The sequence below is a fragment of the Vicia villosa genome, linkage group LG2 (assembly GCF_029867415.1).
Source record: "Vicia villosa cultivar HV-30 ecotype Madison, WI linkage group LG2, Vvil1.0, whole genome shotgun sequence".
In the NCBI taxonomy this organism is placed as follows: domain Eukaryota; kingdom Viridiplantae; phylum Streptophyta; class Magnoliopsida; order Fabales; family Fabaceae; genus Vicia; species Vicia villosa.
Window position 1 is genome coordinate 180,823,564 of NC_081181.1, and position 18,267 is coordinate 180,841,830.

Below are 18,267 nucleotides of genomic sequence, written 5' to 3' on the forward strand. Positions count from 1 at the left end.
CACTAACAAGAGTTCCGTGAAGGTGAGAGATACAACATGACAAATGAGAGAAGAAAAAGTCATATTTCTACCCCCAAAAATTAAACATCATGTATATGGCTTGTTCAAAGTTATTTTGTTCCCTTAAATTCCAAAGACACCAACCAACGCAAACATTTTGATGAGTGACATTCATATTTTCATCTTGAAGCAAAACTAATATGTGCATAAAACATTACAAGGGCAAAATAAAACAACTTGGTATCTATCATCAAGTCTGAAATTTTATTTATTTAAATAAATTCAAAATGTAATCGAGACTATAACAAATTCAAATCAATAATGTCATTTAACACAATGTGCTAAAAATAATCCTTTGAAAGTGCCATTGTAAAACCAATTCAGTTCAGCCATATATTTCTTACACACTCTGGAATCAATTAATCAACCGAGTAGCCACGCCACCTTGGGTGCCAGAGAGGGAGAGTCGTCGAATTAGCCTCGTCCTCACAGGGATTTCTGGAGAAAGTATTCGCCCAACAACTTTGACATGGGAGATGCTGCACCACAGTAATCCAATTTATCATACCAGAATAACATATAAACAAATACTAACAATTCAGGCTAAAGTAAGAAAAATAACTTGAAATGAAAGAAGCTTCAACTCTTCATCCCATAAAGAGAGTGACAAGATAAATTACTAACATTCAGGGTAAAATGTGAAATTTTGATAAAATATTGCTCTCTCTGATTCTTATTATAAAAAACAAAAACATAAATCATCAAGACCAAGATAACATCTTGAGAATAGTTTACACATCAATCAAGCCTTATCCCACCACTAAGTAGGGTACGCTACATGGATCAACTTGAGCCATAATGTTCTATCCAGGACCATACTTCTAATCAAATTGTTTACTCGTAATTCCACAAACTCGAAGTGTAGACAAATACATTGTTAAATTTGAATGTATTTCGTCTCAGGTTGGTCATTTACCCAAAGATCTTTGTGAGCAGATTCCGTCCAGAACTCCAACAACGTGTTTGATGGTTTAATGTGTTATGTTCGTGTAATGAGGTTGGCAGGAGATGTTGGAACGGACTTGCGAGGTATGCTGGGATATGGAAACGGGCGTGCATATACAAGAATGGGCGGAGAGGAGGAAGAGATTTATACATTGGGCCCCATGGTAAATGAGGATATGGGTCAGGTTAGGAACTAGGAGCAAGTAGAGGAAGTTTCGATTCTGGACCAAGTATGGGTAACCAGCCCAAATGCGATGGACCCAGTTTTCATTCCAAACTGTTTGTGAATGCCCAAGGATCCAGCTTTAATCCACTTCAAATAAACAAGGAAGAAGAACAGAGAGGAGGTAACAACAACCGGAATAGAGGGATAAAAAACTTATATATCCTGAATTGATGGATCGAAGAGCACGGGGATAATGTTTTAGATATGGGTCCAGCAACTTCTCTTGTAGTATAGGGATGGCCCAATATAAGAAAATGAGTATATTTAGTAAGTCTATCAATGACTACTAATATGTTATCTTTTCCTCCCACCCTAGGTAATCCTCCAATAAAGCCTATGGGGATATCAGCCTATACCTTAGCGGGAATAGGTAGGGTGGGGCTTGAGTTTCATACCTGTTTTGCTAATGTACTCCCTTATATCACCTTTCATTCCCTCCCAGTTCTAAAAAATGTTTGCAGTTCTCTTATAAGTTCTAAAAAGGCCTGAATGACCTTGCAAAGAAGTATGACATTCAGCCAAAATAGTGGGTATTTTTCAGAATTGTCTTGGTAAAACAAGATTGCTGCCTCTCATTAGTCTGCCCTTCTGGACCCAGAATCTGGACTCCCCTTTAGACGCCAACAATACCTTCTGTGTCACTGCTGCTATGTGCTCATCAGCCATAATTTCCTTTTCCCAATCCTCCCATTCAGACAAATTCACCTTTGATAATGATGCATTGCCTGGATAAGGCATCTGCTATGTTGTTGGCACTACCTGGCTTATATTGTACTTCAAAATCAAACCCAAGTAATTTAGAGGTCCACCTAAATTGATCTTCCCCTAATATGGTTTGTTCTTGCAAAAATTGAAGACTTCTTTGATCCGTTCAGATGATAAAATGTTGCCCCAATAGGTAGTATCTCCATTTCTGTTATGTTGAAGGAGGGTTAACCCAAAGGGCATGACCACAAATTCATAATGTCCCTCGTGTGTATGAAAAGCTGATGTTGGAATGGCATCTTGTGTCATCCTGATTTGAAGATAACCAGATTTCAAATCTAGTTTAGAAAATATTTGAGCACCTGCTAGTTCATCCAACAAGTAGTCAATCAAAGGGATTGGAGATATGTTGGGAACCGTCACCTTATTCAAAGCCCAGTAGTCCACACAAAAAATATCCAACTACCGTCCTTCCTCTTAACCAATATGATTGGACTTGAATACGGGCTACTACTGGGTCAAATAATGCCAGCTTTCAACATATCTGCCACCAAACTCTATTTAATTTTTTTGAAGTGAAGGTATCTATAAGGTCTTAGATTAGGTATGTTTGCTCCCTCTTTCAAGTTAATTGTATGGCACCCCTTCCAGTTTCTTGAAAACAACTTCAAACTCCTGCAAAACTGCAGCAAAAGGGCTTGAAATATAGTTCTTTCCATGGCTGACCTCTTGTAAGGTTTTGCAATCTACCTTAAAGATTTCAGTAGCGTTTGCCAACTCAAACACCAATTGGTTAGTTGTCATTTCCCCTTTTGATAGGGCAGGATCCCCCAACAAATTAAACTTGACCCCATATCTCTTGATTCTTAATTTCATGTCCTTGAAATTGGCTTTAATGCCTCCAAGACTCTCCAACCATTCCATTCCCAGTACAACATTGTCTCCATCTAAACAGAATACATAGAAACCAGCCACAAAACCAAATCCTTGTAATTTGATCTACACACCCCATTACATTGGATCTTTTCTCCAATTCCCACCTTGACCCAATAAGGTGTTGTAGTCTGGCATTAGGTCCAATCTCTCCATCTTAGAAGAAATAAAACTGTGGGAAGTGCCAACTATCTATTAACATGAGAATCTTTTGTTCCCACAACTTTCGCCACATCATGAAATTTTTTTGTAGTAATTCCTGCTAAACTATACAACTCCAGATTTTCTATTTGTGCTTCCCATACAATTTCTTTCTTCTCGGACACCTCTGAATCTTCCCTGCCACTGCTCTCCTCTATCACTAGCATTTAAAATGTTTATTCTTGCATACATGATTTGTAGAGAATTTCTCATCACAGGTGAAACACAGTTCTTTCCTTCTTTTTCCATAATTTCTTCACAAGATAAAGACTTTTGGGTGGAATTCTTACATCCTTTATGTTCTCCTGCGGCACTTTTTGATTGATCTCCATTGACAGAATTAGTTTGTTTGCTGCCTGGCTCAGCTCTCCAATTTCTGAACAAACGAGATTTGTTAAAAGTCTGATTATTGTTTCCTACATACCCTCCAAATTTGCCCAGACCCAATTTCTCCTCGGCCAGCAGAGCCACATCCATCATTTCTGCCAAATCTTCGGGTATTTGCAGCCTCGCTTCAGCCCTAATTTACACATTCTTAAGATGAGTTCTGGATCTGGAATCTTCAAATGTCCGGAAAGAGCTTTAAAACTCCTTCGAAATTCTCTCATTGTGCCTTCGTCTTTCAGTCCCAACATCACCTCCACCATATTCGAAACCACTGTGGGTTGAAACCTTCTAAGCATGGCATTCTTGAAAGTGTGCCAATTGGGCGCTAAAGTGTTTGCCTCCCACCAATGCATCCATGCAAGGGCTTCTCCCTCCATCGCCGTCAACACAGTGTCCAGCTTATCCTCCTCAGGCAGTTGCCTAAATTGAAAATAACGCTCAATTTTTCCAATCCAACCAGCTGCGTCTTCGCCACTAAAAAGCGGCAATTCCACCTTGCGATGCCTTATTTCTCATTCTTTCATAATGGATCTACTCACAGTTCCAAGTTCGCCATTGGCATCCCCAAAATTGATTCCTCCTCTACTGTTACCAATTTTGGAGTTTGAAGTCGTCATTGGGTCCCCTTGTTGGTTCCCCAAAATGGGTGTCTCCGTCGAGAACCTCTGTCTTCAATGTATCCATTCTCGTTCCACTTCCTATGGTCGCAATTCCATTATGGTTAAGTTTCTGTTATTGCGCACGATGAATTACTCCAAGATCGTGTAGCTCTGATGCCAATTGAACTTTCAATTGGAACAAAGGAAGAAGATAAGAATTCTAAAAGAATTCAGAACTTGCAATAAACTGACTGATTCGAGAAATCCACTCTCCAATTACAATTGAGTTCAAAAACTGACTCTCCCTTCACTCCAGTTACTATTTATAGTTCTGTTCTACTAACAGAATTTGTTAAAGTTCCAATTGCTATAATGTTCTTCTTCAGTCAATATTTGACCCAAACAACATTAATTCGTGTGTGTGCATGTGAGCGGAAGAGATGAGATTTGAGAAACATACCATATGTAGAATAAATTATTCCCTACAAATTCTTGAGCACTTCCCAACAGCTCCACTAGCAGAAAACCTCCAATGCACAAAACAGGTTCAGGTAGCTTGAAATGCTGTAACTTGTTTTCCTGTACAATATGCTGTTAATGCATTTCAAATTTCATAAACATGGATAGAATATACTACGCTAAAAAATGCAGTTCAAAAGGGTAAAATTTCAAAACTATGCTTGTTATTTTAAGAAGGTACAGAGAGATGAGAAACTGCACCACCTCAAAAATAACTTCATATCTTGAGTAATTACCAAAATATCATTAAATATCCACAAGAGAAGAATTTAGAAAATCTAAAGAGAAAGGGAGAGAATGTGCTTATCATATCTAAACCAAAAAAGGTAGAGAATTCAAAACAAATCATATTGCCTTTTGGCTCTTTATCCAAAAACAAAAAACTTGAATGATATCTCTACCCTTCTGCTACTAATTGAGCTAAGTAGTACCTAATAATAACAGTTGTAACCCCTTCACCATGGATAAACTTTGAAGTACCCATTGGCATCCTTACTCATCTACCTTCTACTATTTACTATTTACTATTTTAAGCTTAGTCCATACTCTTATTAACTACCCAACCAATTAACTGTTTTAACTTATACTCTATCAGAGCCAATTACCATTATCCAAAATAATGCATGTTAAATTTCATACAAAAAATGACAAAAGCTAGATAATGGTATTTAGAATGGATAGTCAACCACCTCCCCATATATGTTCATAGTACAACAAACCTGAGACATTGGAAATACAGGCGAAGCATATGTCCATATGGTAAGTCTGCTTAAAGCCACTTCATCACGTAAATCAAACTTTGAATCTATTTTCATGGGGTTTCTTGCCCCGCCCAATCTAAATCGGATAGCTTTAGCTGAATATATAGGGACGCCATCATGAACATAATCTGACAAGAAATACAAATTCTATGTCAGCAGAAGCAAAAGTTTGGAATCCTCAGTATAACTTATTTTTCAATTCAAATTGATATACAAAATACATCAACATATCTACAGGATTAACCTTGGAATGGTTGGACATAAATCTCGGTGACAAGACATATCTTGGAATATAGCCGATAAAGCAAAGTCTCGGTAACACAAGGATTGCTTTGCCCTATACTTGACCAATATGATAGGCCACGTTCAGTAATATCCCTAGGCTCCAATGTATTTGTAAGGCTTTCTTTTATGGGATCATTAGTGCTGGATGCACATATGGCTTGTGAGATGCAGTTGTTACCCATTGGAATGAGACCAAACGCTAGAATTGCATAGACTCTATGATCTCTTTTAAGACACTCCCGTTTTCTTGTATAATAATACCCCACATTGTTACCATCAAATTCAATCAGGTTGTCCCCCTCAATGGTTCGAACTACACTAGATAATTCAGGAATCATTTTCAAGCAAAGTTCCTTGCAGAGACCATTTTCAATAACTGCAAAATATTTAGATTTCATATTATTACCATTTGAACAGCAAAATAAAGCCAGAGAACATTGAGCTACACGCAGAATTTAGAGAACAATTTAGCATTAGAGAAATTCACTTTCAGAAGCATGCCATTAAAACTCACAAATTTGATATAGCATAGATAAAAACCTTCTGGATGAATAAGCATTTAAACAAATAAAGATACAAATGATAAAATCCTAGCACTGGAAGAAATAAAAAATAGATAGCTTACCAAAATCATTCCAAGAACTAGAAACGGCAGATGCACAAACAAGATCACGAGGATTATCCAAATAGGAGAAAACTTTAATTGACATGTCATATCCGAGCCATTGGATTAAATCCAAATTGGTTTTCACTTTCATATTCTCAAGTATAAGATCCTGATTGAAAGCAAAAGTGGTCATTCAATAACTGCAGAACAGCTAAAGCTCAATGCCAGCAATAGTGATATCAAAACACAAACTGGAAATCTTCATAAATATGGTCATCATGAAGAAATATTCTTCCAAAAACTAGCTCAATCCAAGGAAAATTGCATATTAATGAGTAGAAATCAATTTCTTTAAAAAAATCAGACCCTCTTAAGATTAAAGCACAGACAAATATATGATAAAATAAAGTTGAAAATTTGCCTACCACCAAAACATGATTAACAGATAGCGCCTCGGATGAACATTATACAACTTAAGAAAAGTATGCCATTTGAGAATTCACCAAGCCAAAGCAAGAAAAATTAAATTGATAATAGTTTACACGCGCGCGCATCAATGATATAAATCCTATCCATTATTGGTGATAATAACAGAAGATGACACCCAAATATGGCCAGTCCAGCCGCAAACCTTGATATCACGGCGACAATCACAGTCGAGCAATAAAAATTAAGTGGAAATTTTGCACTGTGACCAAATCATGCTAAATAAAAATAAGAATATAAGGAAAAGAGACATTCAAGGAAGGAAATCCATGCTTGTATTAAGAAAATATAAACTCACAATGTTATATGCGAAAAACTATGAACACACATACTCATAGGCATGGAAAAGGAATTACCTTTCAGCAAAAGAGTATGAATCTGAGATGACAGAAGAAACCCTAGAAAGTGAGAGAAAACAAAAGTGTGGGAATGGATGGCACAGGATTTATAACCGTGGTGTCTTAACTCTTAAGGGTAGAACTCTTCTAGAAGGACAAGTCATCCCTCAAATAAAATATTTAGGAAATTTGTTCTCTTTTTTTATGTACTTTTTCGGAAAAAAAATACTGTGGATTGAGATATTTGTGTCAATCTTTTTATTTATCTATTTCTTTGACGTCTAGCATACAATGTACGCGGTGTATCAATGCACAATCTTGTAATTATCGTTGAATCTTAATTTTCGGTTTTTTTTTACTGACAACAGGGCAATATTGTCATCTATTAATCTTAGAATTTGGGTTGGGCCTAACTCATCCCTACAAAACCGGCTTGTAAGGTGAGAATTACCCACACTTATAAACACAACACAGGCCATATCTCTAAGCAAAGTGAGACTAAATTCACCCATTCAAAGCCAACACAATGAAGGTGTTGGGGACTGCAATGAAAGCAAGCCAAAGTGCCGCAATTAAGGCGACTAGAGGCGGACTGCAATTAAGGCGGTAAGTCCAACAATTAATCATCGTCAGATCAAAGTTTTGTTAACTTCGCTCCGCCCCTTTCATAAATGGCTGGCCGCCTTGGTCTCCACTGATTTGTGCTTAGCTATGTGTTGAAAATTCTCAGCCAAGCCATGGACCACTCAAGTCATCTTTATCCTCACCGCCTTAACCATCACCAATCTGTAGCCACTCTCTTCCTCCTCTTTATCTGCCTCACATCTTCTCTGCCCTACCCTCCGCCAAATCGTCAATCTAAAAAATGCTTCTTTGAACTGTCTTTTCTCTCGGACAAAATCCAAACCCAAATTTTAACAAAAAAATAAATTCAATGCGATGATCCGTATAACAATCTCTCCTCTTAGAAAATATATTTAGAATTGGTTCATTCTTTAAGGATTTTATATATTTTTCAATAAGCAATTTATAAAGTGGTTAAGTTAACTTACCTAAATAATGCAAACATGATTTACTTCCTCATCAAATCCTCCTAAAAATCTACAACCCCAACCTCAGTGAATATTAATCAGTAACCAAACACTCTCAAAGAAAATGTGTATGATAGAAAGCACAAGGCAGTAACCCTGAAGAACACTAATAACTCACAACAACCCTAGATTTTAAAACCAACAAATAAGTAACAATCTTCAATTATAAAAACTTGCAACCATAAACATTTCAATTAACTAATACAAACAACAAATTATTATAACACAAATAGCCAAAAAATTTAGGAAGAAATAGAAGCAGAATCATGCTATCATATACAAAATATGAGAAGAAAAAAACACACAACTCAACTAAAAATAGAAAATCAAGAATGATACCTGAAATCAAAGAAATCACATTCCATTCTGATGTGGTCCATTTTCGTTCTCTCGCATCGCTCATTCTTTCTTCTGCGCAATTCCTCTTTCTCCATCTCTCACTGTCAAAAATCCTTCTTCGCCTCTCTCTGTTGTCTGTGTTCGTTTAGAGAGGTAGGGGGTATTTCTGGCATTAGAAGGATATTTTTATTTTCCAAGCACAATCATTTGTTTTACAAAAAATAAAAAAGAAAAAATTACTATTTTAGGTAGACCATAAAAGTCTATATTTAAAAAATATATATTTACATTAAACTCGGAAACGTATTTGAGTGAGATGATTTAGTTTAACCAAATGGAAATTTTAATGTATTATATGGATTATTAGTATCCCTCGTGAAAATACGATAATACCTTTAAATTTAGAGAATGTATCTCTTGACGCATCAAACGTATATTATTAAGATTGGCTTTGAGTTCAGCCTCTTGAATGTGTCTATTTTTAATTCGGAGATGCAACTCCATAATTTTTATGGAATTGCATTTTCGTAGCATACTGAAGCAAAAAGTCAGAAAGTTGACAATAAAGTTATCATTGATAACATAAAATCGGCATTACATAAGTGATATTAATATGAATCAAACATCACATTTCAATATTCAGGTGTACGTTACAACATCTTCATAATACTTCGACCGATCTTAAAATTGTCGTATTCACCTCGATTGAAACTTTTGTTTCTAAATGGAAAAAAAGTATTTCACACAGCCTTTATATATATGCACCCGTCTTCAGCTCAAAGTTGCTGAAACTCAATATTCCTTTGTTGTCAATCGACACCGAAGGATACTCGAGTTTCACAATTTTTCGATTGCCATTGTAAGGTACAAGATTTTGCAGTATGAATTTCATAAATGCAAGAGGGGTGTACTCATTGATCTTAAATTCAATTGAGGGTTTTGCATCGTTAAAGTAGACATTTGTGACATGTCAATTGATGTTCATTCTAATGTAATGTGTTTTAGTATGAAACAATGAGACAAATGCCCCTTATTTATAGTAGTTGTAGACAGATCTAAACCTCTGAATTCTATCTTGTACCAGAGGATATTCTGGAAATGCATCTCGGTACCACCTTTTTATGTTATTCTGGAGATGTATTTTCGAAAGTACTCAGAACAGAATAAAATTTTATTTCAGACATAAACAAAACTTGTAATAAATATAAAAAAAATTTAGCAAACTTCAAAATATATATACTAGACATCATTAACAATAATACAAGATTACATACAATACCTTGATGAAGAAAGCCTAAAATAAACTGAAAGATTTATCGCCGGCTAAATCTAAAACTATGGGTGGTACCCCTTGTGAATTTTATTTAATTGATTCTCTTTCAATCTCGCTCAATTTGGTGAACTCTTGCATCATTTCCACAAAGTGGTTCGGCCAAGTCTCAACTTTTGTTGTTGAATGAGTTGTCAACTATAGTGATGTAAGTGGTATAGGGCATCCTGATTTTAAATAAACTTGAACAAAGTGTCGCAAATTTGAAATCCACCCATCATACATAATACGATCATTTAGATTTTTAGGTGGGACAATGCGCACTGGAAAAAATGTTTTTGAGAAACATATCTTGTAAGATACTCACTATATAATACACACTTGCTAGGAGATGATCCATTTCAGGGAAGTGCATTCATTTATCCTCTGGTGTCATTCCACAAATGTAAGGAACAAGAGAGTCATAAATTGCATCAAAATTTTCTTTTTTTTCCTATATAGTCGTGTGTATGATTATTTTTTCGTGACAGAATAAGTTTTCTAAATAGATGTAACACGAACAATTCTAATAGCGGAAGCTTGTACTTGTTGGTCTTATATGTTGTATCAATGATTAGCATAGTAGGAAATGCTTTGAACAACTTGATGGAATAAGGATGAGTCCAAAATATATTTATAACGGTTACTCTATCCTCGCATATTCAGTACTTGGATACATAATTGTTATCATCTAAAAGTTTCAAGAGGTGTTGCATTTCAGTTCTACCCTCCCTTAGTGACTTGTTAGTTTGGTACCGAATATTGTACACTTGTTTGATATTTGCGATATTTCCAAATCTTTTACGTTTCAAAGTTGCAAGTATGTGTGGAACATTGTTTTACAAGCAATATACCTTTAACCAGGGAATCATATTTTGATGATGACAACTGTAAAGGCATCTACAAGGTTAATCATAAGGTGAATCATAAACATAACTGATGATAAGTCAAGCATAATACTTAAAGTGGTTAAAGATACAAACTCAAGTAAAATGTTTTGATGAATTTGACTATTCAAGAAAGGCAAACAAAGTATATTATCTAAAGCCTTAAAGATATCTCAAGCAATATCAACACAGAAGATAATATCTGGAAAAAGGCTTATAGCATCAGTTAATATCCTAGGTTAGTAAGTGATTGATCTTGTGTAAAAGCAAATGGGCTTTTTCGTGAAAGTATATGGCTATAAGCACACATACTAAAACCATTTTTTAATATATATCAAGAGAAAACTTTTTCAAATATGTCTCGCAGTTGTGTCAGATGACTTAGGAGCTGTGTAAATGGCAAAAGAGAAATATTTGAGTAATCTAATCGATTGGGACATTGGTCTAACCGATTAGATCAATTCAAACTTAAGATCAAGTCGTTTAGAGAGCACCTTAATGATGTGCAACAGTAACATATCTTAAACTTTCATTTTGAAAACATATAATCGATTATTTTTTGAAATCTAATTGATTTAGCACTTTTGTCTAATCGATTAGACAACGGTAAAATTCATTAAATGAGAATTCTCTTTTGGGCACACCTCTTGCATATAAATAGAGGCCTCATTTCTAATTTTAAATCATCCAGAAACGTGTTTTGACACTACCTTCTCTCATTATTTCTCTCTAAGTTTTATTTTTACTTTCTCTCACTAAATGTTATAGGCAAATGCTTTTGTGACGAAAGTCTTTTTGTGAGTGAGGTTATTTGTGTAATTCTGGAAGCATAGAATTAATAGTTTCACCAAGGGAATATTTTATATATCTTAGTTGAATACTGTCCAATTAAGAATTATTTGGGGTTAAAGGTTAAACCCGATAAAACTATAGTTGGGGATTTTGTGATCAGTTTCTATTTAGGTTGAAGATTAGTCGATTTTAAAATATTTCTTTGGTTCTTCGTTAGCCTATTAAAACCAAGATTGGTTGAAGATTAGTCGTTATAAAAATCTTCCCCTGGTTCTTGGTTAGCCTGTAAAACCAAGATTGATTGAAGATTAGCCGATGGTAAAATCTTCCTAGTTTTGAGATCATCTTGGTTGAAATCTCATATAGGTTATTTGGTTATCCTGTTAAACCAATATTGAGCTTAAATTTTTTTTGAACTTGAAGACTAACCACTACAAGTTCCATGTTCGTGGAAAGGAGACTAAACACTTCAATTCGTAGTTGGAAAAGAAGCTTGACCACTTCACTCTCAGCAATATTTTTAGAGAAAGGACGCAAATGCCCATATCTATCATCTTGTAATATTTTGGTTGAAGGTCAATCACCATTTCCTTGTATGAGGGGGTTCGTGAGTCTTTCATACTAAAAGCTCTCAAGTATTATTGGAAACTCTCAATACTAAATCTTGGGGGGAGGAGTAAGTCCTTTTTGTTATTTATTTTCCGCTGCTTAAACATTTAAAATGTTTTTAAACTCTAATGTAACTTTCCAAAAGTTTTCAAAACTAAGTTTTTCCAAATCACAATCCACCCCCCTTTTGTGTGTGAAGTTTCAAGTCCAATAGTATGTTTTTCTGCTGCACCAAATTCAATGTCATGTCTGAAACACATTTCTTATCTTCTGGCATGAGACGACATGCAATTGGATGACTGAATAACTTTTCACATAAGCCATGGTTATGTAAATCAAATATCACATCAAATCTCCATTTGTTATTTGCCAACATATAACCACACAACTTAAAGATACATTCACATTTTCTTGAACTAGTGTGATCTCGTTTGAAATTCCCAAGAGGAGATTTATATTCCCACTTCTTTCGCATGTCATTGTCACAAATGTAACTCTTCTATCCAAACTATTATTGGGCCTTCTGAATACAACATCAAACCTCAGTTTGGATGCCTCCGTAGGAATCCATTGAAGCATGTGAGCACAAAATTCAAACTCTTGTTCCTTTTTAAATTGGTTGCCAAAATTTACCTTCACAACAACACGTTTGGCATCTGAAGACACAATAGGTTTCGGGAAAACATCGGAGCGCCCCTATCTAAATAAAATAATAACATAAAATACTCAAAAACTAAAAACAAAAAACTGGAAAATGAAAACAGACAGGATCCGAAGATGCATTTCCGGAGAAATTCATACTAGATCCGAAAATGTATTTCCGGATTAAACGTAAATTTTGCATCTTCAAAAAAAGATTAATGGGAGCAATAAGGCTTAAAATAAATGAACTTTACCTTAAATTTCAACTTCTTTTATTTATTTTGATGTGATGAAACACAAGAATGAAGTTTTGGAGTGAAAATTTTGATTGAAAATGGAAGGATTTTTCGAAAGGGTTTGAAGAAAAATGGGCATGGGGACTGATCATGCAGGTGGCTGTTTTATTAAAATCACGTTTGATAATTCTGAAAATGACACTCGAGTTGTATCGTAAGGACTCTTGAATATTTTAACCAACAAATTAAAAGGGGGGGTTTAAGGTTCAGTACTTAAATAGAAGGTGATTAAGGTAAAAGCAAAATTGATAAATAAGATAATCTATTGTATCGATTTCTGACTTATCATCGAATCCTATAAATCCAATTCCCTAAGAAGATTCGATCCTATTCGATTACAATACCCACTGACAAGCGCAATTTATATTATATGATGTATGTTCCTAATTTTCAAATTAAGCAAAGGAATTTAAACAGTCGTAAATTAAGCAAACGCGACTTAATCAAACACGATAACAAAAAAGATTCGATAACGCCATTATAGTTAAGGATCATACAAATAATCGAATTTAATCAACTATATCCTATAAGCAACAAATAAATTAAGTAAACAAAAGCAATTGAATTAAGCAAACAAGTTTATAGGAAGAATTGAAAGGAAATCGAAATTAAATTGAAATTCATAAAAACCTCAAAGTAGAATCCAAATACAGCAAATCGACTCTTTTGGGAATTAGCTCTCCATAGAATTTGTAATCCCTCTTTCTTCTATGGTAAATGTTGAATGAATAGCAGTAGCATGGCATTTTAACTTAAATAATACAAGAGAATCGGGTTTAAAGAGCAATCAACCCAAAAAATTACAAACACCAACCCCAAAACCAATTATTTTCTTAAGTTTGGAACTAAACTGAATTATTCGACCATTCTGCACTCCGAACTGGACTTTGGATTCAACATCAAACTTGTATCTCTTTCTCTTAGCTTTCCAACACATATCAGAACACGTAAATCTGATTTCGTAGCTTAAGTTATGGTCTGTACAATGAGAAGATATCAATGAATTGTTTAAGCTGAAAATAAAGTGCAAAATTAAATTAAAGACATAAATAAACTTAAATATAAAAGACACTAAAATAGTAAAAATAATAAACTAAACTATAAAATTGCCTATGTACAATAGTAGAAGAATGTGCATTAAAATGCATTGATCAAATTCCCCTACACTTGAACTTTTAAACTCCGAGATAAATTATAAATTCAAAATTCAAAACAGAAAAATAAGAACAAAACAAAATATGCGATTCCAATGGTTCTTAGGATACAAAGTGCAAGCAAAATTCTAATTCAAAGCTTCAAGAATATGGTGTTAGTGAGCAACTTTTTTGTGATAGTCAAAGCAAATAAGAGGTCAGTTTACCAAAGAGTACATCATAAGTAGCAACATCCTCACAAGATAAAATATACTCAACTCTCAAGTGTTTAGATTACCTGTTTACACTCAAAGCACATCATACAAGAAAGTACTAACATAAGCATGAAAAGACTCTAACATCCACAGTTGAAATACATGAACACAAAATACATGAACACAAGGTAAGGGTGAGATAACTCCTAAGGGGGGTACTAAGCTAAAATCAAATGGTCAAAACAAAATTAAAAGGACTGCGGGAGTTAAACTACATTCATCCACTTTCAAACAACAACTTTTCCGCTATTTCTCTTCTATTTTCTCTCTTCTTTTTTTTCTTTTCCGAAAGAATATTTATTGGCATCCTTCTCCTTTTTTTCCATTTTGTTTTCTTTTTCTTGCCAACTATTTAAATTAAATAACATAACTATAATTATTCAATCCCACACAACTCCAAACAAGACTCTTTCAACCCTTTAATTAGGGTGATAACATTGTTTTTTACTTTTTAGCGTGTAATAAGTTTTAAACAAAAAATGGGATAAATAGGATCAAGGGATTTTCAAACAAGAAATGATATTATTTAGGGTTGGTTTTTTGGCTAAGTGGCTAAAAATAAAACAAAAAGAAGTTGTCTTTATCATACCAGTGTGCACAAGTAAACAAAAAGATTCAACAAGAGTACATTCAAGTTCCCTAGACTAATAGACATGAGTGAAGTCACACAAGAAAGAAAGAGATGGTTTTTTAATTTTATCTATTATTAGGCTTAAAATCTCACAAAGGATAATGATCTACCACAAATGATGCATAATTTAGAGTTTAGTCATACCTATCATACTAAGAATGCACAATGACATCACACAACAAGTCTTTAATCAATATAACAGATAAATTACTCACACATCACTTGCAATCTAAAAACCAAAGAAAACATGCATTTTTTTATTTTAAAAAATAAGAAAACAAAACAACAAAAGTAAATGTCAATCAAGGTCCGTCCAATGCCCTTCTTATGTTCATGCAATAACTGTAATAATTTTTGTTCCTGTTTAGATTCTAGTTTAGATAAAATTATTATAAACAAATTTTCATTAAATTCAAAAAACAATGGAGTGGATTTAGCTCTAAAGCAGGTGGTTGCTAAATGGATGATAAAATTTTGGCAACAAGAGCTACATTTACATCTACAACATCAATTTTGTCAGTAGAAATCTCAGAAGAAATATCAACCTGTAAAGCAGCTTCAATTTCAGCACAAACTAAACATAAGTGAGTATCAATACAAACATCACAAATATAAGTGTCACCAAAATCAGACAACGAAGGAAAATCAACAAAAAGTGAATCAGGTGTGACGAGTTCTCTTAAATTTCTATTTTGATCAGCCATGATATGATTATCAAATTCAAAATCATAATCAAATCAATATAGAATCAAATTAAATTACTGTCACTAATGAGAAAGCAGGATCAAATAAAATCATAATCAAATCAATGCATAATCAAATAAAATTACTACAAATTTAAAAGGAATGAAAAATAGAAAAAGCGATTAAAATAAAATCTAAAAAATATAACAATATGACTAAAAACCAATTAAATTAAAATAAAGCTCCTATAATTTTTTGCGGATTTTAAAAAAATATATGAAAACAAAAAATAAATCATAAAAAATTGAAAATGAGGAATTTGCGATTATGAGGGTTGAAATCCTTTAGAAGTTTATTCAAAGGGAGTATTGTTTGTTGAATTTTTCTGATTTTCTAGAAAAAAATTGGATCAATTTAAAAGAGTAGTTCAAAAAGTCACCTGATAAGTTGCGATACTTACCACTATATTGCGAGACTGAAAATCAACAAACAAAAAAACTTAAACCAAAAAAATTATTAACAAGACTCTAAACTAGGATTTTAAAACTGGCTAAAGTAAACAGAGAGTCCCCGGAAACGGCGCCAATTTGATCCGCTGTCACACACGGGTCAAAAACGAGTAATTAAAAACGGTTGTTTAGGGAAGTGACACTCGAGTCGTATCGCAAAGACTCTTGAATTTTTTAACCAACCTATTAAAAGGGGGTTTAAGGTTCAGAACTTAAATCAAAGGTGATTAAGGTAAAATCAAAATTGATAAATAAACTAATCTATTGTATCGATTTATGACTTATCACTAACTTTTATAAATCTAATTCCCTAAGCGGATTTGATCATATTCAATTACAATGGCCACTGAAAAGCGCAATTTATATTATATGATGTATGTTCCTAATTTCTGAATTAAGCAATCGCGAATTAAGCAAACGCGACTTAATCAAACGCGATAACGAAAAAACTACACTAACGTGATTATAGTTAAGGATCATACAAATAATCAAATTTAATTAACTATATCCTATAAGCAACAACTAAATTAAGCAAACAGAAGCAATCAAATTAAGCAAACGAGTTTATAGGAAGAATTGAAAGGAAATCGAAATTAAACTAAAATTTATAAAAACCTCAAAGTGGAATCTGAATACAGCAGATAAACTCTATTGGGAATTAGCTCTCCATAGAATTTATAATCCCTCTTTCTTATTTGGTGAATGTTGAATTAATAGCAGTAACATAGCATTTTAACTTAAATAATACAAGAGAATTGGGCTTAAAGAGCAACCGACCCGAAAATTGCAAACACCAGCCCAAAAACCAAGTATTTTTTTTAAGTCTGAAACTAAACGAAATTATTTGACCCTTCTTCACTTTGAATTGGAATTTGGCTTCAACATAAAAATTGTAGCTCTTTCTCTTTATCTTTCCAACTCATATTAGAACGCGTCACTCCGATCCTTGTAGCTTAAGCTATGGTATGCACAGTGAGAATGTATCAATTAACTATTTAAGTTGAAAATAAAGTGTGAAATTAAAATAAAGGCAAAAATAAACTTAAATATAAAAAAGCACACTAAAATAGAAAAAATAATAAAATAAATTATAGAATTTCCAAAGGACAATAGTAGAAGAATATGCATCAAAATGCACTGATCAGGTTGCATTGGTGCTGCATTCTTATCGTGACAGAACTTGTCACCGTAGTACTCCTACAAAAGCAACAAATACATAAAACTCACGAAGGGCGCTAACTAGGCTAAAAACAATAAAACACACTTAATTTATCATAAATATGCTTGTTAAAACAAAATAAAATCAAGTAATAAAGGGATTAAATATTTCATAAATAATATCATGGAATACCCTAGTTTGAGCGAAAAACACTTTGCCCTTAGAAGAGTTATAGAAATAATATCATTTGGTTTCTTTAGAATAATCCATTATCGAATTTGGACTCAAGTTTAGTATAAAAAAATTATCGTTTCACATACACTTCACATCCCTTAATGTTCATGTATGACATACTGAGTTTCTTGTCAGTCCATACCTACTGCTAATTCCTCTCACCGTGAGTTTTTCTATATTTCCCGTTCGCACTTTCACACACATATACGGTATAAACCGGAAATGTATTTCCAGTTTATGATTAAGGATTCAAAACAATGCAGGTTGTGTATGGTTAGTTAAATCATCAATGTATTGTAATGTGAATTTCTTATAGGTTTTGGACTGGTAAATGTTATAATAGTCTATATCGTGCATAATTATCAAATGTTATGTGATATTCATTTGTACAATTAGTTTCTTTAATTATAATCTAAGATATCTCTTGTAATGGTTGTATATAACCACAATGATCTGAAGTCTAAACGAAAGAGGTGCATAATTATATTCTTTCATGTTATCACAAGTCTAGGGTTTGATCTTCTTTTACTTCTCACTCTCTCGTCAGCTATCATATCTGACTCTACCAAATTCCATCCAGCTCTTGTTGTCTCAAATATCAAAAACCGCCGTCACTTTGGAGATA

General features: G+C 33.7%; 1 protein-coding gene across 2 annotated transcripts; it reads right to left on the bottom strand.

Annotated features, from left to right (window-relative positions):
- Positions 1 to 245: 245 nt before the first annotated feature.
- On the bottom strand, positions 246 to 8,638 carry LOC131653164 (F-box protein At4g00755-like). Of its 2 annotated transcripts, none has more exons than XM_058923252.1 (6): positions 8,483 to 8,638; positions 6,247 to 6,397; positions 5,581 to 5,997; positions 5,295 to 5,464; positions 4,517 to 4,635; positions 246 to 539 (listed from the first exon to the last, which is right to left on the bottom strand). In XM_058923252.1, exons 2-6 carry the CDS (start codon positions 6,377 to 6,379, stop codon positions 416 to 418), a joined length of 963 nt encoding a protein of 320 aa, XP_058779235.1. In that variant the 5' UTR covers positions 6,380 to 6,397; positions 8,483 to 8,638; the 3' UTR covers positions 246 to 415. The 2 variants fall into 2 exon arrangements, with proteins under 2 accessions (XP_058779235.1, XP_058779234.1); XM_058923251.1 differs by having other exon boundaries at positions 4,517 to 4,647.
- Between the last annotated feature and the right edge of the window lie 9,629 nt (positions 8,639 to 18,267).

What these genes read in the sequence shown, in the direction of transcription:
- LOC131653164 (XM_058923251.1), bottom strand. Translation starts at nt 6,379, where the DNA reads ATGAAAGTGAAAACCAATTTGGATTTAATCCAATGGCTCGGATATGAC. An exon ending in CTGTATTTCCAATGTCTCAG is followed by an intron (nt 4,648 to 5,294) that starts GTTTGTTGTACT and finishes ATGCATTAACAG; the next exon opens with CATATTGTACAGGAAAACAA. An exon ending in AATAATTTATTCTACATATG is followed by an intron (nt 540 to 4,516) that starts GTATGTTTCTCA and finishes ACTGTGGTGCAG; the next exon opens with CATCTCCCATGTCAAAGTTG.